A 24,457-nucleotide genomic window follows, 5' to 3' on the forward strand; every position below is an offset into this window, starting at 1 on the left:
TACCGGTGTGTTTTGTATTTTAACTTCAGGACCAATTAAACAGAAGACAACTTGATTTTAGTTAATATCTTCGGAAAAGGAAAATATGATTTTGTTATTTAATTTGCATGTGTGCACTGGCATGTCTTTACAAGTGTATTTTTTTATATTATATCTACACTGTAACAAATTTCTATAGTTTTCACTGCAATATCAATGTATAATTTGCAAATTCTTAATGTAGATCTCATATGCGGTTTGTTGTGAGTAGCGACGGACCAAGCAGTGGCAGTTTTTGCGGTGGCAAAAACTTGGGCCTGAGAGGAGTTTCGGGAGGCCATAAAGAAGAACTTGTGTTCGCTGTCGCACAGATTGTGGCAAACCGTTCTTTACCAACTCTGCTTTAAGTGGAGGTGGCCAGCTGACATCCTCGACTGAAAATGTTATCGGACGATGGAAGGAGTGAATATTTCCTCAATACATCCAGCACGCCTTCTGCCGTCTTTGGATGTTGTGGGGCTGTCTTGGGTGACACACCTCTGCAACATCACGTGGTAGAAGGGGACAGTTCCTCTGGACTGGACAACCGGAGTGGTTGTCCCTCTTCGTTAAAAGGGGACAGTAGAGTGTGTTCCAATTTTAAGGGGATCACACTTCTCAGCCTCCCCAGGAAAGTCTATGCCAGGCTACTGGAAAGGAGAATTTGGCCGATAGTTCGGATACAGAAGGAACAATGTGTTTTTTGACTTGATTGTGGAACACTGGACCAACTCTATACCATCATCACTAGGGTGCTCGAGGGTTTGGTAGGAGTTTGCCCAATCAGTTCAGCTTAAATATTATTTTATGTGCTGAATAGATTTGCTGTGCGCAGGAGATGTTAAGAACCGGACCATCCAAGATTGCGGACCTTATTGATGGAAATTCGAAGGACCCAAGTCAGAGTTGGACAGAGTTACTAGTGTGCATTTGAAGAATTTAATAATAACAGACAAAAACAAAACTTAAACCAAATAAGACTAATACAAACAACAAAACAAACATATCTTAGGGAATATGGAAAACAAAAACGTAGAAAACAAAACTAACATAAGAGAAACACGGCCAGGATTGCAACCTGTAACTTCAGACTTAGCATAAGAATAATAAGAATAAGATGCCTTTAATAGTCCCACAATGGAGAAATTTCGTCTCACAACAACATGAAGCATGTACATAGAAGAAAAATACAGCAAGTAATGATGGAAAAGGGTCTGAATCTGGTCAAATACGTTAAAAATGTCAAATTTTTTCTTCAAGATGAAATGCTGACATCCCAGAATGCATGGTTTCATAGTGTGATGGCAGTGAGATTAAAAAAACGTGGTTTACATTGAAGTCTATGGGGCATTTTTGGCCACGAAGGCCTCCAGAGGGAGTATCTGGCACTACATAAAAAATACTAATGCAATCAAACCAATTTTGTTTTTAATCCTTTGCATATCCAAAACTCTAATCACAACCAAAACCCCAATCCTTCTACTATTTAGTGTATAGAAAATAAACTTGTTTTTGTGTTTTTTGATTAAAAAAAAGCAGTATTTCACATTTGAAGGGTTAAAGTTCTGAAGAAAATAAAAAGCTTGGTAGTTTTGGGAAGGTCTGAAGTTTATTAAGTGATTTACAAAAAAAAAAGTAAAGAAAAAAATTATGAGCGTGGCAAAAAAGGCCATGAAGGCGGCGAAAGGGAGTCTTTTTGGAGGACGGCATAAGGGTTCATTTCCTCACACGGCTTATATATAGCACACTGCGTGGTTAATAGAAAACAAGGACATGGCTTGCAGTTTAAACAAGTTACTGCTAACAGGATCTTACACACCTTGTAACAAACAAAACAGGGACATGTTAGAACAAACAGAATCGAACAGTGACAATGGAGTCCTCTTTTCATTGTGTAATCCAATAATCTACTGCGCAAAAAGCAGGTCCTTCCTTCAATAAATCCTGTAGCATGAAGTCCAAACAGATGTAAGCAGGAACACTGTGTTAATGTCAATGGCCCAACACAGACTACTACTTCTTTTTCGTTTTGTCATCTAGCGGTCCATAATTTGCACATTACTGCCACCTACTAAGCTTGTGTATGGAGTTACAATATACTTTCTATGTATCGAAAACTAACAAATAAACAAAAAAACAAACAAATATTCTATATTCTCCACTTTAATCCCAACTCTTCAAGAAAACAAAAAACTGCTATACTTCTGACATTCCATGCTCCTTGCCTTAATAAAACGTGTAACGCTATCTTAATTTTCTGCTAGTTTTGCTTAATTTTGTTCCTTTGTTGACTATATAAAAGGACAATATAATACCACATGCACTTATGTTTCACCCTCACCACACTCACACTGCCCTGTCTCAATGAGTCCCGTGCCGAATCTTCTTCTTATTCTGCCCCAAATGCCCCTGGTTCTATTTCCACTACACCTGTCATGGAACCGGTAAAGTTTTGTTAGTGCCCTCTGGTGGTAGGTGCAGGGGCATCAGTAAAGGTGTAGTTACGACCCGGAACAGGTTTCAGCAGCTGGTTGCACCCCTTACACCCCCCCCCCCCCCCTCCAGCATACACACCATAAAGTAGAACCGACTTAACCTGTCCATCAACACAGCAACATCACACATATTTTGGATCAGCTAAATAAACCATTAAATAAACCATAAATCAAGAAGAGTATATATATTTTATAAATACCCCTCTTGTTAAAGCAAAGCTGTCCATCACAATATGGCCTTGCTATACCTAATATTAATGTCAATGCTTTCCTTTCCAGTAGCTTCCTTTGCAAATTTGTCAGGAGCCTCATTACCCTCCACCCCCTTATGAGCAGGTACCCAAATAAACTTAACCACTGTCCCAATTTTCCTGATTTTGTTCAATGCATTTAAAACCTCTATTGCTATGTCTTGCCTCGAAGTTGATGCTATATTTTTTGGTACTTATTAAGGAACTACTTGAGTCCGATGATATTAATACTTTTGAAGTTTTGTGTCCTCTATCCAATATAATGCAAGCAAATTGCCACTTTTTCTACTGTATAAACACACAAGTTGTCATAAATTCTTTTATATGTCATATAATTTAGTTATAGTGCTAGTGGCAAACCATCTTAAGGGAGGAAACTTCTCAGCATAAAAAATATGGAGCAATCTGAGTGTCCCTTCATTCTTACATACTACTTGAGGTTGTTTTGGTCAACCTCCATTGAAAATCGGTTTTCTTTTAATTTCACCTGTCTTTTAGTATCTAAGTTCCTAGTTAGATTGTAGTCTTACAATGGCCATGTTACCATGCCAATTGTGGTTCCCTTTTCCTGTGTCAAGGTTTGTTTTGGTCTGTGTGTCTGTCTCTTTGTTTTCTGCATGTTTTGTTCGGTTTTGTTACCTGAGACTATTTTTTTCCTGTTTAGCAGTGATTTTTAGTTGCTGTTACTTTGTGTGCCTATTTTCATTTAAATTATTTATTATTTACACATTTCTGTGTGGGTCGTGTCATCGTCAGGAAAACTGGGACCCAAACGCACAACACAGGCAAAGGTATCGGGTTCAAAAGGCTTTAATCTTGTAGTCGCAGACAGGCAGGGTTTGGTACACAGACGAGCGGAAGCAGTGCTACAGACAGTGAGCAGGCAGAGGCAGTCAAAGGCAGGCAAGGTTCCAAACACAGCAAGGCCTTTCACGTCTCATACCCGGTGCAAAGGCTCGGTTTCCCGCGGAGCCCCACAAAAGGATTATTTTCCTGAGCCACCCAACAGATTAATGCCAGAGAAGGCTTGACAGATCTGCTAGAAGCACTGTTTTACTTTTAGCACTTAGATTGAAGCATACAATAACTAATCTGGTCTCTCTCTGGTAATGTATTCTTAGTGTTTCTTTTACCCTTCTTCAATTCTGTCATACTAAACTCAAGATTCAGCAAATTCTCATTATGTTTGTCATCTTCCAAATGTACTATATTTTTGACTTTTTGTATCCTCTCTGCCTCCCTGCTCTTCTCTACTGAAATTTCCACTAATATGAATTTCAACAAAATGCTGGCACCATAATTTGCACTTTGACCTTATCATATCACCACAATGATTTTCCTTCTGTCTCTCTTTATGGGGTACCCATACTTTCTCCCCTGCCTATCCATATTTTTAATTGTACGCTGTACTTTCTCCAATGGAGTGACTCTTCTTAAAGACTCACAATAGCTTTTCCAGTAGTCTTTCTTTGCATTTTTCACATTTTTCCTCTTTATTGCTAACTTTCTTTTGTACTCTAGCAGATGTGAATAATTATTCGTCTTTTCAGCTTTTTAAAGGCTTTGTTTCTGTCCTTAATATCTGCTGTGCATTCTTGCATCCACCATGGCACTAATTTTCCCCCAGTACCTTCTATTATGATTCTACTTATTTCCCTGTTTAACTCTTTGCTCTCCTGCCGTTCCTTTTTCATCTTCTTTTTGTGCTCACATACTAATTCTAATTTTACCCAGTCTGCCTTTCTAAAATTACATTTAGCTTCCCTCTTTCCCTGCTGTATTTCCTTCTCGACCCTATGGAGATTTCTGTTGGATAATGGTCACTGCCCATGGTGCTTCCTCTTAAAACTTCCTAATTACATTCTCCAGCTAATGATTATGAGACCAAAGTTACATCTATTACTGATTCTGTTTTGTTTACCAAATTAACTCTTGTGCCTGATCCATCGTTTAAACATACTAATTAGTTTTCATCTATTACATCCTCCAATGCTTTGCTATTTGATTCTTCTCTATTTCCCTACACTTTTACTATGTGCATTAAAATCTCCACACCTGACAACATTAGATTAGACAAAAGGCATATCAGTATTAGATGCTCCACAGAACACCACCGGAGATCCTTCCTACCGGTGGCCATCGGTCTGCGCAACTCCTCCTGTCTCTGTAAGGGTTGATCCCTTTAGCTAACTTTAGCTAGTAATTGATGTAATTAGCCAGTAGTATGTATTAGCAATCTTATTTTTAATTCCCCTACCTTTTTGTGTGTACCTCCATCTGTGACAGCGATCAAAGTGTGCAAAATAATTTCCCTCTGTGATTAATAAAGCTTTTTGAATCTTGAATCTTGAATTAGTTAGCATTTAACTATTGCTTTAACTCCACACTGTCCATATGCATGTTTCCCTCCAAATTTTCCACACCTCTGCTTCCCCTTCCCCCAAACATTTGCTGTATGTCAGTATTTCTGACACGGACAGCTCACCTTTGGGGAGATGACACATATTCTCTGACCCTAAAACTCATGTACCCCACCATTGCTTAGCTTTACAACACTTTTTCTTTATAGCTCACCATCACAGATTTACAGTCTACTTTCTTCTCATCTCTGAATGCCTGCAGTCGCTTGATCCCCACTACCTCTCCTCCTTTTATCATCTTCTTTAGCGCTTCCAAATTCTCTCTACCAGGATGCCTGTTATAACCCCTCTGCTGCCCTGTATTTCCCCAACTATTTTTCTGTCTCTTATTTTCTTTTTACATATATATTAAGCTTTGAGTGCCCTGCTTCTCTGTTTAACACAATTATTATTGTTACTGCAATATTATTAATGTTGTATGCTTTTGCACAATTTTTACTGTTGGTGTTTAATTTTCTTTTGTTCATTATGCTGCTGCTGTAAACACAATAATTTCCCTATTGTGGACAGTGATGGTTTTAGGCATGGTTGAAGGGGGCAGCTGCCTGGGGCACCACCGCTTCAAGCCGTCAGAAAAAAACATTCGCATATATGCCCCTGGGGGCTGGAAGGTGCCATATCATGATCTCGGCCAGGGTGCCAAATTGGCCAGGACTGCCACAATAGATGACTGTACCGCTAGCCTAAATGGCTTTTTTGCTCTGACTTCTCTCCAACTTCTGGAAGCCTCCGCCAAGCCCATATCCTCTACATCAGACATTCCTCCACTACTACTGGCCATTCTACGTCAAACTAATTCACACCAAATTGTTATACTCTGTTTTTGATCTTCCTCTGATCCACCATCTGTTCTGCGGTGTCTGATCAGTCATTCAGCCCCCTCACCCGGTCCAGCACAGACCGAAAGTCTGGTTGGTATTTAAAAGGAAATAGAAGGGAAGGCACAGGTGTGGGAAATTTACATGATTCCTAATTACACAACATGCCTCCAAAAACATACCTTAGGTTCATTGGTCACTCCAGATTGCCCGTAGGTGTGAGTGTGTGGACCTGTCCAGGGTGTACCCCGCCTCTCCCTAACCCCAAAGCAGAGGCATGGTATGGTGAGGAAGAGGGAGAGAAACAAAACGGATGGCAGAGCCAGCCCAGGGATCCTGACAGGAGAAATGCATGATTGCACAAGTGCATAACCTAGAGGGAACATTACATCACAATCACAAACAGAAATAGCACGTTTACACAAGGAAAGTTAATTTAATTAAATTGATCACATAAAAGTGTATTTTTATTTGTAGTCAAAGCATCACAATGCTATGAGACGAAAATGTCAAAGAAGACGTCAACTTGAGTTTGAATCCATAATAAAGCGGTGCATTACAGCAACTTCAAACTGCAATTCATTTGTTCGGCCACCGGATGTGACTAAAGATACTATGTTGAAAAGCTTCGCGAAATGAACTCTTTTTGGAAACAAGCTTCAGTGCTTCAGAAGATTCTTTTGTCCATCACTACTGGTTAGGATGACCATTAGCGGATGGAGACACAAGAGGCTTGAGGCAGAGATTAAGTAAAAAGGTGTTTTCATTTTCAACCCAGTAAGCAACATATAACAAATCAAACAAACAAAATTACTGCCGCTGCCCGGCTTTTAACTGGTACAAAAAAGAAAGAGCATATTACTCCGACCTTGGCATCACTTCATGGCTCCCGGTATGTTTACAGATTGATTTTAAAATAGTTTTATTTGTTCTTAAGCGCTTACATGGTCTAGCTCCTCAGTATCTGTCTGACCTCCTCTTGCCATATATTCCATCACGCAGCTGATCAGCTACTTTTAGTCATCCCGAAATAGCGAAGCCTTGGAGGAGGGAATGGAAAAAGTCTAGAGGTGACTGGGCTTTTTCAGTAGCTAGCCCGAAGTTATGGAATGAGTTGCCATTATACATTAGACAGGCAAACTCACTTTCGGTTTTTTAATTTTTTTAAAACTCGTTACGTTTCCTTGGTGTTTTAACCCAGTTTAGATGTTGGCTTTTACTGTTTTACTGTTTTTTAGCTTTATTCTTATTTGTATTTTTATTTATTTACCCTGTTACTCGAAATAAACCAAAAACCGCTGAAAACTCCCCTAAACCAATTAAATATTGGGTCAGGCCAAAGTTTCAAAATGGCGCTGGGCTCTTTATCCAAACCAACAGAAGTACATGACGTAAGTTAACCAATGGCCATCTGCTAAACTTAAGCATGATTGATTTACTTTTTAATATTATTACAGATATTACGGTTTGTATTGGTTGCTTTGACCTGATTTACGAAACTTGTTTCCACTCAGGCTTCATCATCACTATTCCAGCAGAGCAGAGCAGAGGGTGGTGAAGCTGACATTAGGTCTGAGGGAGGCTCTGGGAATATATTGGTTTTGATGCTACCTGTAGGTCTACCTGTGAACCTGGGGACAGAAGAAAGAAAAACAACATAATCTGTTCAACATGTTTAGAGAAGCAAAACATATGAAGCTAAACAGATCCAGGATCTCATCTGGATTAGAAAAACAGAAACATTATCTTAACATCATCTGACATCTTGTTTACTCCAACTAAGCCTGATCCAGTGTAAGTTTGAGTTTGTTGCCAGGACAACCAGCCTCACATTCAGACTCTGGAGGAACCACCTGGTCTAATCCTGCTGCTCTCAGACTCACCTGTGTTGTCCACTGTCAGCAGGACGCTGCTGGTGATCTCTAAGGGGCCGGTTCTAATGCTTATGTGTTTCTCATTATTAAATGACACTCATATGTCTTTGATGGTGACGATCCTCAGAATCACCCTCATCTGAACATTTTTCAGCATTGTTCATGCATTCATGCTCATTACCAACACTTGTTCCATAGCCTCTTATTTAAGGTCGCCTCCTACACACCACTTTGTCAGTTTGTTTATCCATTTAACTCCTTACAAAGTCTGTTGTGTGGTCCAACATTTGTGCTTTCTTTTAGTCTGGTCTTATTTTATTTTGTTGTGTGCGTGTGCATGCGTGTGTGTGTCTGTGTTTGTGAGCAAATTTATTTTGTGGTGTTTTTTCCACAAGCAGTGATTTTTAGTTTATTTCAATTTTGTGTTCACTATTGTTTATTTTGTCTAGTAAAAAATGAAATTTATCATTAAGTCTAGTTTCAGCTTTGGGTCATGCAGTCTCCAGTATATAGTCAAGTTTAGCGTGAGGGACAGGAAAAGACTGGACAGGGTCATCAAGATGTCCAGCTCTGTCCTGGGCTGCACTCTGGACACGGTGCAGGAGGTGGGTCCTGGCTAAACTGACATCCATCGTGGACCAGAACTCTCACCCACTGGAGGACTCAATGTTTGCTCTGGAGACCAGCTTCAGTAGCAGACTGATCCACCCTCGCTGTGTGAAGGAGAGATTACGCAGATCTTTCCTGGCTGCTGCTATCAGATTGTACAATCAGAACTGTTAACCACATCCCATTACATTCACTCACCCACTGCTTCAGTGGTTTATATAGTAATCTGCTCTGCACAATATTTGCAAACTCTGTGAATTATCATTTATCTACTCTATATTTACACAATGTGAAACAAATAACTATTTTTCTGTGCAACATTTGTGCAAACCTTATACTCACTCTACCTGTACTGTACTGCGTTGTACTGTGCCAACACAAACTGTTCTGTTGCTGTGTTCTGTAGTTCTGTACTGCTGTTGTGAGAAGTAATTCCCATTGCGGGACTATTAAAGGTTTTCTTTCTTTCTTCTTTCTTTCTTTACTATTTCCTAGTGTGGGGAAAGAGGTTTTATTTGATCTATCTGACCTTGGCTCTGAGGGAGCTGGCCTAGTTTGGTTAGTTTAGGCTTTAGCAGAGTGTTTTTAACAGTGATCTCTTTATGGTCTGAGGGAAAAAAACATCCAATTAAAGCCAAGACGCAAAAAAAGTGTTATTATAGCTGGAATATGAGAACCCAGTGACGTATTGAGATCTTCACAACTTTCATTTGCATTAAATTGAACTAGGTTTGTTCCAGTTTGGTAATGGTTCGTAACATTCAGATGTTTTTTCAGTCTTCTTTTATTTTAAGTAAGTAAATGAACTGTCAGAAATAAAAGTTGCACTTTACAATCCTGGCACGTCAAACAGAGTCTTCAAGATAAATGTAAATTAGTTAAAACTTCCATTCCTGCTGCTGCAGACATGTCATAACACATAATCCGCTGAGATAGTCTCACCCTCAGAAGTGGAACAAATGGATGTGAAGAGATGCAGAATCAAAGCAAACTTTCTGAAGCTCATGACTGGCAGCGACCGACCACAGGGATTCCCCCCCCCCCCCCCCCCCCCCCCCCCCTCTCTCCCTCTTTGGGGATGTAACAAAAAGTGACTGTCAACAAATAACTGATGCGGGAGCACACAGTGTCTCGTGTGTCAGTCTATCTGTGGGTACAGCTGCTTGTTTCAGTATCAAACTGTCAGAACATGTAAATACTATAACTAAAGGTTTTTCAGCAGTTGTAGTGATGCCACGTCTTTTAGAATTTAACTAAACAACCGTAATAATCATCGCTTTGATCATAACCATTTTTAAACCTTTATGTCATGACGCAGGACTCGGCAGATCTACGACTCTTTATAGCAGCCTTATGTGTTTACCCAGTATTTACTAAGCGAAATAAAGCAACTAATGGTCAGTAATGATTTCATCACTGCTCTGCAGTTGTTAGATAAATAAACTAATTTAACATAAACTGTTGAATTAATGAGTAATGGATGTATTAGCATATAAATCATCAAATCTAATGTAGCAAATAAACTGTAAATAAAAGAGTCTGCGCTTTAACTCCTGAATGAATGAGTGGCTGTGATGAAGGATGTGATGGGTCCGTTCAGTAGAGGGCGCTCTAACACCACCACAGAAAATCCAGTTCATCTATCCTGACTGGGTTCTGCTGGTTCTTTCCTCTGTGTCCGGGTGCTCCTCAGTCTTCTTTCATATAAATCCCAGAAAACTGAACTGACACCTGAATGCATTTTGTCCTGTGAAGGCCAGCGATGTGTCCAACATATCTCTTACTGTGACCCTAGAAGAAGCTCCACATGATGGATGGAGGTACCAACCGGAGCAGAACCCTGTGATACATGGACTCAGACCCACACGCCTGTGTATACATGTGTATGTGATTCAAATGGACAAACATGACATGGATCATGAAGCAGCTGCTACTTTTCTGTTATTTATCATCTCTGTGTCTCTTAAAAAGTCAGTGTAACATTTTGAGTCTGCAATGGTGGTTGATGAATAGAGTCAGAGGCTTTTAAAGACCTGAAGGTGCTGAGACACTCAGGTAGTGGAACAAACTGCAATGAGGAAGGAGCTGAGCTTTTATCAGACTCACTTTTTGACACAGCCATCTGATCATTTCCAGTATATTTCAGAGCTTTATTTAAGAGGAATCATAACACTAACAGCTGCTGCTGCCTCTTAAAGACAGATGCGTTCTGCTAAAGGTGTATCTTTATTTATCTAATTATTTTGTGCCTATTTATGTTTTGTTGTGTTGCTGCGCTGATTTGTTGTTTGTTTCAGCAGCTGGTTGCACTCTCTCTACCCTGGTTTTAACATAAACAGATTTATTGAATGTTAAAAACAGGAAAATAAATTTACTGCACACTGCAGTATATAAGGAATAACACAGGTAGATAATAACTAAATACAAACTCACTGTCTTGCAGAACCTAAATTCAAGACATAAAAGGCAGAGGCTAAAGTCACTGCTAAGCAGGAAAATAACTGAACTACATTGGGACTAATCACTAAAATCAAAAACATCATACAAATGGGCAACGAATTATTAAACTAAACGCCGCTGTGTACACACACCATGCACAACAGGTGGAACTGACATGGAAGGCATAGACAGGACAAGTGTGAGAGACAAGACATCCATGAACTGAAAAACAAAAATCTCCACAGACCCAAAATCTCCTTTATACTGCTAATGCACTAACAAACCTCCTAGTATCGCTAGAGATGGTCAACTCGAGTAGTCCCGCTTGACACAGCATCGCTCTTTTGAAGCGGATGTGTTGCAGAGTAGCGCCTCAAACATGTTTCATATCAATGGGCTGGTTGTTTCAACATGTAAAATCTTTATAAACATGGCAAGCAGCATACTGTCACGGCATTATTATGGCAATAACAGACATGTTTCTTCTACATATGTTACACATATCTGTAACGTATTTATGACAAGTCAAAACTGTAGTTTTTTCCTAGATGGCGTGTGTGGCAGCAAGTTTCAGCAGCTCTGTCCTTTTCTTTGCATTTTTAATCTTTATTTCCACTCTATATGTGTATTGTGTCTTTCCTGCAAATCCACATAGAGTTGTGGAAACTTGCATTAATAAACATTATGTTTGCATTATATACACAGCCATTAACTTGTTCAATACAAGTTGGACGAGCTAACGGCACTTGTGCGGCTGCAGCGCATGTACCGGGAGAGCAGCCTGCTGTGTTTCACTGAGTCATGGTTCAACCCGAACACACTGGACTCTGTGGTCTCCGTTCATGGATTTACGCTTATGGCAATTTGAATGCAATTATAGATAATACAAGGAACACTTATGAGATGTAATAGGAGGTGTAATACAAGTAGTGGTACATGCTAATGGGTTATTGTGTCATATTCTTGTCTGTTTTGTTGCACATGAACCAGATTTATTACAACAGCATTGTACCCCGGAATCTGTTGTTTAATTTGATGTTAGTCAAGACTATAATCATTTAGGCAACTCCTTTCGACTTTATCCCATCGGGAGGGACCCCCGATGGAATAAAGACAAATTATTTACGATTGATTGGCCAAGTTTTTACGCCAGATGCCCTTCCTGACATGACTATCTTAGCTGGCACAGTGATGTAGTCTGTTATGCAGTGTGGGACTGTCAATGTCACTGTGGTGGCCTCAATAGTCCTGTATGGAGTTGTGTGTTAGGCAGGGGGCAGTACAGGCAGAAAAAGGAAGAGACTCAAAAAGATGGTTAAGTGTTGTGGAAATTTCTTTAAGAGGCTGATGAGTTGTCTTTCTGTGTAACTGAATGTAATAAGAAAAATAAAAATATTGGGCAAAGCAAATTAAAAATCAATAACCCACAGAACATTAACTTAATGTTCACACCTAATCACTACACCAGTCCTTCATTCACATAAGCCCATTAGAGGTGGGAAGTGAAACCTCACTGGAGCTGGAGGACAAGTTTGTGTCCTTCAGTCAACTGCCCTCAGACTGAAGAATCTGCTGATTGGTGGTTTTCAGAGAAAAGAAAAGTTAACAAGCAACCTTCAAACAACTTAAAACGACACTCTCAACCAACCTACACTGCACCTCAGCACGATAAGATCTGTCACAAAACCACATGGCACATATGGTTGCTTTTATCTTTGGAGTTGATGGTTTCATGTATTGTCACCCACAAGTAAACTATTCTTTAGTTTGTTTGTGTGGCTCTTAAAAGAGCCGTTTTTGTTGATCACAGCTGATCCAGGTTTACTTTGCCTTCCCTGCGGGTTTCTCGGTCTTCTTGGGCAGCAGCACCGCCTGGATGTTGGGCAGGACGCCGCCCTGGGCGATGGTGACTCCGCCCAGCAGTTTGTTGAGCTCCTCGTCGTTGCGAACAGCTAACTGTAGGTGGCGGGGGATGATCCTGGTCTTCTTGTTGTCACGGGCAGCGTTTCCAGCCAACTCCAAGATCTCAGCGGTCAAATACTCTAGAACAGCCGCCAAGTACACGGGAGCTCCGGCACCGACGCGCTCCGCATAGTTGCCTTTGCGCAGCAGCCTGTGGACACGACCCACGGGGAACTGGAGTCCAGCTCTAGACGAACGGGTCTTAGCCTTAGCTCTGGCTTTTCCTCCAGTTTTTCCGCGGCCAGACATTTTGAAGATCTCTGTTTGGTACTCGTCTAAGAACAAATGCCTTCAGCAGCCGAAACCCTCCTTTATATGTCCGTCAGAGCGGGACGAGTCCTGCCTCACCAACCAGTGAGGAGGCTCAGCAGAGGGCGGACGCTCTGCGTGTTGGCGGACTTTTTTAAAGACTTTCCTCCAATCGGTGGTGGAGGTTCAGGCGGGATTCGCTCCTCCAGGCGGAGCCGAGCTGAGGAAGGTGCCGTCCGCCAATCAGGAGCCGCAGCGTCACTCGTTCTCATTCGATCCCATAGTTTAAGAGCGGCAGTTCTTTCAGTGCTTTACCAGTTATCCGTAAACGGTGACATAGAAGCGAAATGGCCCGTACCAAACAAACTGCGCGTAAGTCCACTGGAGGCAAAGCGCCCAGGAAGCAGCTGGCAACAAAGGCTGCCCGTAAGAGCGCGCCAGCCACTGGCGGCGTCAAGAAGCCTCATCGCTACAGGCCCGGTACCGTGGCTCTCCGAGAGATCCGTCGCTACCAGAAATCCACCGAGCTGCTGATCCGTAAACTGCCCTTCCAGCGCCTGGTCAGGGAGATCGCCCAGGACTTCAAGACCGACCTGCGCTTCCAGAGCTCTGCCGTCATGGCTCTGCAGGAGGCCAGCGAGGCTTATCTGGTCGGTCTGTTCGAGGACACCAACCTGTGCGCCATCCACGCCAAGAGGGTCACCATCATGCCCAAAGACATCCAGCTCGCCCGGCGCATCCGCGGGGAGAGGGCTTAAACCGTCCGCTCTATAACCAGCACAAAGGCTCTTTTAAGAGCCACTACCTTAACTAAAGACGATCGTGTTTCATTACACATAATTACTATCCATAGAATTACCCATAGCATACTTCTATTTTGGCTTCATTCAAAACTGAAATTTTAGTTTTTGGCAATTTAACCAGTTTCCATATTATATTCTATAAAACACCAGTAATGCACCTTAAACAAGTGAATCTTTATGCAGGTGATGGAGTATAATACTGAATGAATCTACTTTGCTATGATGACAATGAGTGGACGTGGGAAAGGCGGAAAAGGACTCGGTAAAGGAGGTGCCAAGCATCACCGTAAAGTTCTACGTGACAACATCCAGGGCATAACTAAGCCCGCCATCCGTCGTCTGGCCCGCCGCGGTGGAGTCAAGCGTATCAGTCTCATCTACGAGGAGACTCGCGGCGTGTTGAAGGTTTTCCTGGAGAACGTGATCCGTGACGCTGTCACTTACACGGAACACGCCAAGAGGAAAACTGTGACCGCCATGGACGTGGTCTACGCCTTGAAGAGACAGGGATGCTCCCACAACGGCTTTGGAAGTTAAATAGGACTCAAGAACAACCACTAAAGGCTCTTTTAAGAGCCACACACTCTGCTATGAGCTACTTCCTGTTTTCAATTACAATATGAAAACTATTAAAACCTAAATCTACGACACTTGTGATTAACCTGGACATGTAACTGTCTGGACCTCACATATGGTCATGAGCTTTGGGTCATGACCAAAAGAGCAAGATCATGGACACAAGCGGCTGAAATGAGCTTCCTCTGTAGGGTGGCTGGGCACTCTCTTAGAGATAAGGTGAGGAGCTTTTGTCACCCAGGAGGAGCTCAGAGTAGAGTTCCTCCTCCTCCACATCGAGAGGAGCCAGTGGGGGTGGCTTGGGTATCTGGTTTGGATGCATTCTGGACACCTCCCTGGGGAGGTATCTGGGCGTGTCCCACCAGTAGGAGGCCCCGGGGAAGACAGGACATGCTGGGTCTTCCTCGTGTCTCTTGATTGGCCTGGGAACGCCTTCGGGTCCCACCGGAAGAGCAGGGGAGAGGGAATTCTGGAGCTCTGCTTAGACTGCTGCCCCTGCGCCCTGGATAAGCGGTTGAAAATGGATGGATGGTGATTTAACAGGAGGACACACATGTGACTATAACCTGGACACATAATTGTCTGCAATGATTTTACACCTTTTAAACAAATTCAGGTTCAGAACAGAGCTTCTGAGTCCTATACGTCAGATCTACAGACATGTTCTGTCTTGTCTACAGACGTCAGTTTTGAGAGACCATTCGTCATGTGGCCCCGTCAGGGCTTCCACCGTTGCTCCCTGTTCCTGCTTATAAAACTCTCAGCGACTCCCTCAAGTCAGTTTAATCGAGGACACAATGGACGTATCACAGGTAAGTCAGACAAGAAACAATCTGCACCTCTGTTGCTCTTCTTCATCTTCTACTGCTCCCACTGAACCAGCTGCTGTCTGATCTAGTGGAGTGGTTCTGTTTCAGATGCACCTGGTTCACTAGAGTTTGGTACTGTTTCTGTTACGTAACATGAATCTGCTGAAAAGCAACATGTTGTGATTCTGTAGTAATGACCTAAGAATTGCTATAGTCTGATTGGGCGTTAGTTAAAGACTGGTTTTAGACTGGTTTGTAATTTTAAATGTGCCCTTTCCTTCTGATTGCATTTATATTTTCAAGGGTCTGTTAACATGGAAATGGAAACTCACACTTTAGGTTTTAGGTTTTAATGGTTTCAAATCTGGATCAGGTCTCGAGTTCTGTAAGCTGCCTATGCTGCCTTTTCTAACAGTATAGAGATAGCAGCATGTGTCCCACTGATTCAGGCTGCAGACAGGTGGGTGTGGAGGGGTGGAGCTTCCTCAGGTATGCAGGTCATGTGTAACTGCTAGTTTGTTGCAGTATTCCTATGTTTAAAGCTGCAGGTTTAACACCAACACTGTGGTAATGCTGGCCATTATATCAGCAGTAAACTGTTGTTTAAAAAGGAGATTACTGCAGGCTGCTATTGATCTTTACTACGGTTAACACCGTTTCAGCAGCTGAACAGTTTTAACCCACAGTGAGACTCCTTTACCCGAACCAGTTGGTCTGATTCCAGATGATCATTGCATTTCTGGTGCTGAAGATGAACCTTCAACCTATCAGCATGAAAGTTCTGCCAAACCCCAATGGATGTCCATCATGTCCTGAAGGTAAATACCAAGTCAGTGTCAGGTGAGTCAGACGTGTAGGTGAATGCTTCAGATTAATCTAAATACTTGTGTTTGGGATCACAGGTTACTTCCTGAAGGAAAACTGCACCATAACCCCTGACATGAAGGTGGGAATCCGCTGTGCTATGTGCACAAACTGCTCAGGTAAATACATCAACAAAAAAGTAGAACTGTGATTCCAGACCCAACCACAGAACAACTGGTCCTCAATCCAGTGAAATAAAGACTGACACATTTGCTATAGGGTTCTAAAAGCTTTTATAAAAAGTGTGAAGGGATTTTAAAGAATCTTAAACTGAGCAGTAAACTTATCTTCTCAATTTGTCCTCCAGACACAGTCACTGTGGGTAGCAGTCCCGCAAGGATTTATTCTTGCAGGACTTGCAGGACTCTGCTTGGTTGCATGGTTTACATGGTTTACAGGAGCTGTACATGTTTGATGAATTGATCTCTGGTCTTCCTCCAGCACTGGATCAGGAAACTCTGACAGCGTGTTCTAAGACTGTAGACTCTGTGTGTGGACCCAAGACAAAAAGCCTCCCACCAAACATGACCCTGACCGGAGCAGAAAATAACGCAACAGGTGAATTTAGCACATTAATATTTTTACCACAATCTCAGATTCACGTCAATGTTACAGTCTGTAACGTATGCTAATTCTGTTCCTCTGGTTTCATCACTTCTTTGTTCTTCTCTGTTTTGCCCAAAGACTTTGCTCCTGACCAGTGGATTGTCCCTTGTATAATGTAAGAACCAATAACCTAATATGATTCATGAGTTACATGCATTAGGTTTAAATTGGCCTTAGGTGTGATTGTGTAAATTGTTGTCTGTGTGTTGCCCTGCGATGGACTGGCGACATGTTCAGTGTGTACCCTGCCTCAATAACCTAATATGATTCATTAGTCACTTCATGAGTCAGTCATAGAGGTCTATTCATGTAGACAGGTTGAACAGGCTCAGGTCGGTACACGAGAGGGCAGTGCAAGAGGAAGGAACAGGCAAAGGCAGTTAATAACATGTAATGGTCAAAAACCCAATGATGCAGATACAGATGACAAGGTACAGGGAACAGACATAACAGACACTATTCTTGGCCGGTGGGCAGGTGGTTTTGTGTGCTCAAGTGGTTCAATGCCTCATGTGGCTTCATCTCACCATCACTACTTACAGAACTGGAATTCTGGGACAGAACTCAAAAAAACTGGCAAATGACTTTGGTGAATACTATGTGCTTAAATACAATGACTTGATGGCTTATTGACTGCAGCTGGTGAATCACATGACAGAAGTAAAGCAGGTGAAGTAGCGTCTTCCAGAACCAACTTGGAGGAATGCAGCTTGCAGCTTACAGCAATGAAACCACAGCTCAGAATCTTATGATAAACATCGGCCATTCACTGTGTCCAGTAGCCTCTGAGTCACCAGTGTTGCCAGTTATTCGTGTTTCTGTTGTATTTAGAAAAAAAGCATGAAACGTAATATAATATCCTGGGCTCCTGTATGAGTAGATGGATGGCTTTACTTCCTGTCTTTTATAGTTAGATGATACTGTAAGTCAGTCAAATGTGGGGAAGTTGATTGTGTTTGCTGATTTTTTTCTCTGCAGAGTTGCTTCTCTGGTCTTAATCATCCTGCTCAGTTTGTTTCTCATCCTGTTGCCTTGCTGGGTTCCACATCAGAACAAATCAGAAGGTAATAAGGTTGCATTATAGATCTCAACAATTTTATGTTGGTAGCCTCACTGTTCACCTTGTTGTTTCCTTCACGCTACATAGGTCTGGATTTAGCCTGACTGAAGTAAATTTGCTGTTGAACAACATCTTTTAGTGTTGATGGCATTGGGACGAACTGCTGGGCCAGTTTTAGTCCATGGAGGTAGACATGGTTTAGTCCAGAGTCAGTCTAGGAAGGAAGAGAATAGTCATAGTCTAGGATGGGTTCAGTGTCAGTCCTGGTTTAGCTCAGGTAGGGACAGTATGTGTCAGGCTCAGTCTAGATGTAACTCAGGTGTACTACAGGTCAAGGTCCAGTTTAAGCGCAGTTAGAGTTAAGCATGAGCTAGAGTTGTCCTGTGAGATAAGAGTGCAACTCTCCATCTACAGTACAATCAGAACAATGTGCTAGAACATTAATGTACTGTATGCTCTGATGTTTTGGTGGTTTTAGTTTAGTTTCAGATTACAATGTTTTGTTCATGTAAATATGATGATTTTACTGTGAATCTTTGTTCAAACATGTGTGATTTCTTTGACGTAGATTGATGAACTATGATCTGCTAATAAATGAAACTATAACTATGTGTATGTCCAGTATGACATTATGTGCATTACACTTTCCCAAAGTTTATAAACCAGTAGGTTTTCTGACACTGTCACAGGGTTCTGCTGTCAACCTGATGCTTCATGTTTCCCTCAGGGACATGCAGGTCATCACCTTTCCACCTCTTCTCTTTTGTAGTTGTTCTTCTCTCTGTCTCTGGGTCCAATTAGAGCAAATAAGTACTTTTTGAGGTTGTAGTATTCTTGTCTAATTATTTATTTGGTTTTCTTCCTTTCCCTTTTTGGCACATCGGTCAAATGTAAGTCAACACTAACACATGGCTGTAAACACGGACCTTCAGTATTGTCTGAAAGTCTTGAGCAGTATATTTAGTGGCTTTACTGGTACTAAACTAGTTGATGGAGATGTTTTATGATGACTGATAACATCTGCACAAAAAACACACGTCTGGATTAAAGCGTTTGCAGCAGTTGACGTGTCGCTGAGTTGGGAGAATCTGTTAAGACTAGGACTGGCTATGTTAACGCGTTAACACTATTGGGCTGCTGATCAGTACTGCCATGAGATACGCTTCTCAGCCAGTCAGAGCCTTTGGGGTGTTGTGGAAAATACCACAACACTTCTGATCATGTAATGAGAGAATGCTTCTTTATCAATTTTATTATAGTTTCACCTTCACTGCAGAGAAGAAAGATAACCTCAATGCACACACCGAGCGTTTATTGAGGAACAATGTTGCCAGATGGGAACTAAAGACATGGTACTGTCGCTTTAGAATTTTCGTATTTCAACCCAAACTAGGGTATGAAATAAAAAACTTTAAAAATTACAGTGCATTTAACAACGAACATATTCTATGTGCACATAACCTGCAAAAATCACAGAGGCTTATTATTTCAATTAAACAATTATTTTATTCATTTTTAGAGCTAGAGACTTCATGTCATACATATTTTTTAACACTGTAATTTCTGACACCACCTAAAACGTAACATTCAACTCACAGACAGGCCGATGAAGCTGCTTGGTTTACTCACCATTCTCTTCACCACTGAAGTCCTGTCTGGTGCAACCAGCTGCTGAAACCAAACAAATCAATAGTTACATCAACTTGCTTGTCTTCCTCAATAATGAATCTACTGCAGCTACATGGTTTTCAAAACTATATTTTGTGTCAGCACAATACATTTTGTTTGCTAATCTACACCATTGCAACAAGGATAGATGGTGAAACTGTAATTAATACAATTTAAATATAACTACTTACAACAGGATGTGAGTGTTGCATGTCCTGTCATGTCTGAGCAGTCAACCGGTTCAGGTTCTTTGATGTTTCGACTTCTAGCAGACAAGTCCAAACTCCTGTAAGGCCTTCAACACTATATTTTGTGTTCTTGGGTTTACAAAAACATTCTATTTACTTACCTTCCTGTGAGTAGAGGACACATCTTTGTTGACATTCAGCTTTTGTTTGTTTGAGTCAGACATGTTTACGACATGACTTGAATTTCACAAACATTTTAGCTATATTATTATACCAATAATATAATTGTTATGAATCAACACCTTATCTAATCACACACCTAAGAGTCCCGAGCTCAGCTTTGGTACACTCCTTAACTCCTTCCTGTTCCCTGATCTAAACACTCTCTTCTTCTCCTTCAGAAGTGCTTTAAGGGGTCAGGGGTGACCCACGGTTCGTTGTTGGCGAAACACCGTACCAGCCTTCAGCTTAGTGACTGAAGTTATTGTAATGAACTGCTTCATTATGGCTTCAAGCTCAAGTTGATGCCTACATATCATTTGACATATATACAGAACAGAACTAGGCTCTTGTGTGATGCTCATAATCATTATATATATATTCCTTCCTCTTATTTCCTCTTGTGAAAAAAAAATTATAGTTATGTACAACAATGATCAAATAATGAATATAAACTGCAGCTCGCTGTCACATTCAACAGTGGTTATTGTACATTTATGTTTGTGTCTGTGAAGTGTCACTGAGGGATTGTATTGTGTGACTGGTAGAGTTTGGCTCAGAAACAGCCTGTATGGGGTGCCAAATGTAAAAGGAGCACCTATAACTAGTTTTCTCACATTTAACTAAATGACACATGTTTTCTCACATTTAGTTAAATGTGCAAAAGTCTAAATGTTAAATGTTAAATGTAAATATTAAATGCTAAACGTTAAATGTAAATGTTAAATGTTGGCCGAGTGTAAAACTGAATATTCATGAATGGGCAATTAGACTCCAACCCTACCCTCAAACAGCGCTGGTCTCAGATCAGAGACGCGAACTCAATCACCTCAAACTGTGCGCGCAAACCCCGCCCACATCTGATCTGGAAACTTTTGTTTTTAGCCTGGACGTAACTTCGGCTAGCTAGTATAGTTAGCCAACTAATTCTCCACCGGCGCCACAGAAATATTCTTTTTAAACCTACTTGACTCCTCATTAATGGTGTTTATGACAGAACGGCAGTTTGAAGCGGAGCCTCAGCCCGCACACCTGCCGTTACAGCCCGTTCAATCTCCCCCAACGGGAGGGAGTCGGAGCTGGCGGCCATGATGGCTTCGACTTCAGGCTTCTCTCCAGTATTTTCGTGCACCGATCCAGAGTCAGATGTGGGCGGAGCTATGCGTACTGTTTGACTTGTTTGAGTTCGCGTCTCTGATCTGAGACTGTTCAGGCGGGATTCGCTCCTCCAGGCGGAGCCGAGCTGCAGAGGCCGTCCGCCAATCAGGAGCCGCAGCGTCACTCGTTCTCATTCGATCCCACAGTTTAAGAGCGGCGGTTATCGACGAAAGACTGTGACTGTACTCAACTTTCATTATTACAAGCACACACTTAAATCTGAAAGTCAATCTTATATAAACTATAAAGTAACATCATTAACCATTGTTTACATAAATATTTAAAAAAAATATATAATTTTATAGCAGTAACGATTCAATGCCTAGCTTCATACCACTTTTCACACTAGGAAGTAGCTCATAGCAGAGTGTGTGGCTCTTAAAAGAGCCTTTGGTGGTTATCGTTGGGTCCAGTTTAACTTCCGAAGCCATACAGAGTACGTCCCTGCCTCTTCAAGGCGTAGACCACATCCATGGCGGTCACAGTCTTCCTCTTGGCGTGTTCGGTGTAAGTGACTGCGTCACGGATCACGTTCTCCAGGAAAACCTTCAACACGCCGCGAGTCTCCTCGTAGATGAGACCAGAGATGCGCTTGACTCCACCACGGCGAGCCAGACGACGGATGGCGGGCTTAGTTATACCCTGGATGTTGTCACGTAGAACTTTACGGTGACGCTTGGCGCCTCCTTTACCAAGCCCCTTGCCGCCTTTGCCTCGTCCACTCATGATTGCTCACTGGTTGCCCGTTCCTGGAATGACATGGCTGTCGGAGAGTATTGTATATATTCACTGTATGAGGACGTGAGTGGAGACATGGGCGGGGGGCGTTTCGTTCTATGCAGTTCGTTATAGTTTCAATGGGCGTCACCCAATGGTCTTTGGTTTTCAAAAAAAATGATAATTCATTACACTACATGAAATTTGCACAGAAAACATGGCATTTACACTTAAGCAAGTAAATAAACTAAATTACATCAGCAAACAACCAAACCATAGTTGTTACTACTAAGACCATTAGTTACTATGATATTGTGTACTTTCTGAAAAGCCACAGGCCAAACGTTGTAAGCTTCATGTAAACGAAGCTGTGTGGGCTCATAGAAAAATGTACATGACAATAACTTACTAATCATTTTATGATTATGTTACATGTTACACTGAAGTTGTCTTAAAGTGAGTTTTTTCATAGAGCATGGACACTAAAATATAGTTATTTAGTTTTATATTATTTTAAATATTTTTAAAATTATCAACTCATTAGGTATTTAACACGATGTTAAATGGCTCCTTTGTATTTTGTGCGAAATGTGGACACAAGGAATTTACTGTGGATCATCATCATCATGTCTCTTCATCAAATCTCTTTCAGTAGATCATCCCTACTTTAACAGCCAACTTTGAAAAAGAAGACATATAATGGTACTAACACAAATAACAAAAGACAATGACACAATGATAATGCAAATAGAGATATAAGGGGAAGACTGAAGTAAATCCATCCTCTTTAACTATAGCTATTATAAATTGTTTGCATGATAAACTGCGTGTTAGGGTTTTATTAATGATGACGACACTGTTACTTCCATTAATATTAGTATTGTTGTTTTTACTTTTGTATAATGTGTCGATGGATGTGCATGTTATAAAACTCGCGGTAAAAGTAATAACTTTTCAAAAAAGCTGTATTTATAAATTGAAACACTGCTTTACTGCGTGTTCTAGGTAACAGAACAGGTTTTGCTCTCTAGCTGAAGTGTTGGCTCTGAAAAGAGCCTTTGGGTAAGAAACGTTGTGGACCGATCCGCTTACTTCTTGGCCGCGGTTTTCTTGGCTTTGGGCTTCGCTGCCTTCTTGGCCGGAGCCTTCTTGGCAGCAGCGGCCTTCTTCACCACCTTCTTGGGGCTTTTTGCTGCCTTCCTGGGGCTCTTTGCCATCTTCTTCGGGCTCTTGGCCGCCTTCTTGACCGCTGCTGGCTTCTTCGCCTTCTTCGGGGACTTCTTAGCGGCCGCCGGCTTCTTTGCTGCCGCTGCTTTGGGCTTCTTAGCGGCTGCGGGTTTCTTGGCTGCGGGCTTCTTGGCTTTGGGAGCAGGCTTCTTGGCCGCTGTCTTCTTGGGCTTGGTGTTGGTCTTCTCGTTGATCTTGAAGGAGCCGGACGCGCCGGTTCCCTTGGTCTGGATCTTCTGCCATTTTCAGGCACAGACAGTCTTCATGTCCAGATCGTGTAGAGCGCGGAAGGGGGCTGCGTTCTGTCTGTGGAGCCTCCAGACTTCCGTCAGTCCGCGTCCTGAGCAGCGCTGTTCTGATATTTTCTGTCCTAAATCACTGAAACTGGATCGAACTACCACCAGAACCGGTTTCCTGTTGCCCCACATGTTGGTTCAGAGAGTGAAAGTCGAACCAGCATCGGTCAAGGGTCGTTTTAAAATAAACGGAAGCATTTGTTGTGGCAGCAAACACACGATGAGGATCATGGAGGAGTTTCAGTCACTTCCTCTCAGGACCGAGGTCAATGAGTTTGATTCATGAACTGCAGCGATTCTGAAATTACACCTCAATATTCAAACGGTTTAATGCTGGTTTTAAACGTTGCAAATTCCAGCAACACTGATCGGTAATTAGAGTAGAACAACAATCTGCACACACACGGCGAAAGTCCAAATGCTCCACTGAAGGTTACATGTGGCACTTACAAGAAAGATTCTTGTTTTTTAGTAAGCATTTTAGTTGTACACTTTAATTATTCTCTTTCCATTCTTCCTATTCTTACATTTTTTAAAACTTTATGACCATGCTTAGTAGCAAAATGATAATAACATACATGAAAGGAGTTATCATCTAGTGTTATAATGTTAAGACCTAAAGGTTTGATTAAAATGTTTAATGGTGACTGTGTATTTTTTGTATAGAACACTGCATTAAAATAAGGCTTTAATGAAAACGCATAATAAACAGCTGCTTAGAAACACACAAACCATTTATAATATAAATATAAAAAATAAAATATAAGGTATAAAGGTCTTATAAAATATAAGAGTGATAATAAATTAGGAGCAGATTGGGAGCCTGTAGAGGAAAAAAAATGTTGGGAACTGATTAATTAATAAGAGTCAATCAAAGTTGTCTTTATGTTGGTTTATTCATACAAGAAAAGAAGTACACCGGAAAAAGTGCAGTTGCCCTGCAAGAGTGTACTTCTAAAATCTCTCTCTCTGTGCCTCCCTTAATAACGCCATTGTTGCTAAGGAGTCAGAATGTAACAACTCTGTGAAATTAGCCAAATTCACAAAGATTTTCAGTAGCTATCATCATAAATTGTTTACTCAAAAAGGCAAGAGCTGTTTTTGTAAAAGTGAAAGCACCTCTGATGATAA

The 24,457-nt window shown here is 41.5% G+C and overlaps 5 protein-coding genes across 9 annotated transcripts; 2 read left to right on the forward strand and 3 right to left on the reverse strand.

Moving 5' to 3' along the window:
• Positions 1-10,421: 10,421 nt before the first annotated feature.
• On the reverse strand, positions 10,422-13,229 carry LOC114844420 (histone H2A-like). The gene has a single exon (XM_029131782.3). The coding sequence runs from the start codon at positions 13,133-13,135 to the stop codon at positions 12,746-12,748; it is 390 nt and encodes a 129-aa protein (XP_028987615.1). The 5' UTR covers positions 13,136-13,229; the 3' UTR covers positions 10,422-12,745.
• A 248-nt stretch (positions 13,230-13,477) lies between these two features.
• Positions 13,478-14,019, forward strand: LOC114844861 (histone H3). The gene has a single exon (XM_029132519.3). It carries the CDS (start codon positions 13,483-13,485, stop codon positions 13,891-13,893), a length of 411 nt encoding a protein of 136 aa, XP_028988352.1. The 5' UTR covers positions 13,478-13,482; the 3' UTR covers positions 13,894-14,019.
• A 128-nt stretch (positions 14,020-14,147) lies between these two features.
• LOC129603345 (uncharacterized) lies at positions 14,148-18,464 on the forward strand. 5 transcript variants are annotated; one of them, XM_055504045.1, is made up of 7 exons: positions 14,890-15,045; positions 15,195-15,326; positions 16,048-16,141; positions 16,226-16,306; positions 16,629-16,745; positions 16,872-16,908; positions 17,772-18,464. In XM_055504045.1, exons 2-7 carry the CDS (start codon positions 15,312-15,314, stop codon positions 17,875-17,877), a joined length of 450 nt encoding a protein of 149 aa, XP_055360020.1. In that variant the 5' UTR covers positions 14,890-15,045; positions 15,195-15,311; the 3' UTR covers positions 17,878-18,464. The 5 variants fall into 5 exon arrangements, 4 of the variants coding, with proteins under 4 accessions (XP_055360020.1, XP_055360019.1, XP_055360021.1 ...); XM_055504046.1 differs by having other exon boundaries at positions 14,939-15,094; XM_055504047.1 differs by having other exon boundaries at positions 14,940-15,326; positions 17,772-17,857; positions 17,941-18,464.
• A 2,897-nt stretch (positions 18,465-21,361) lies between these two features.
• Positions 21,362-21,847, reverse strand: LOC114844417 (histone H4). Its single transcript, XM_029131779.3, has one exon. It carries the CDS (start codon positions 21,810-21,812, stop codon positions 21,501-21,503), a length of 312 nt encoding a protein of 103 aa, XP_028987612.1. The 5' UTR covers positions 21,813-21,847; the 3' UTR covers positions 21,362-21,500.
• A 1,028-nt stretch (positions 21,848-22,875) lies between these two features.
• On the reverse strand, positions 22,876-23,275 carry LOC114844709 (histone H1-like; the record flags this gene model as incomplete). The annotated part of the gene is made up of 1 exon (XM_029132258.3): positions 22,876-23,275. A coding segment is annotated over one exon (384 nt), but the record flags the coding sequence as incomplete, so codon positions are not given.
• Between the last annotated feature and the right edge of the window lie 1,182 nt (positions 23,276-24,457).

Source organism: Betta splendens, chromosome 17 (assembly GCF_900634795.4).
Source record: "Betta splendens chromosome 17, fBetSpl5.4, whole genome shotgun sequence".
Lineage (NCBI taxonomy): Eukaryota > Metazoa > Chordata > Actinopteri > Anabantiformes > Osphronemidae > Betta > Betta splendens.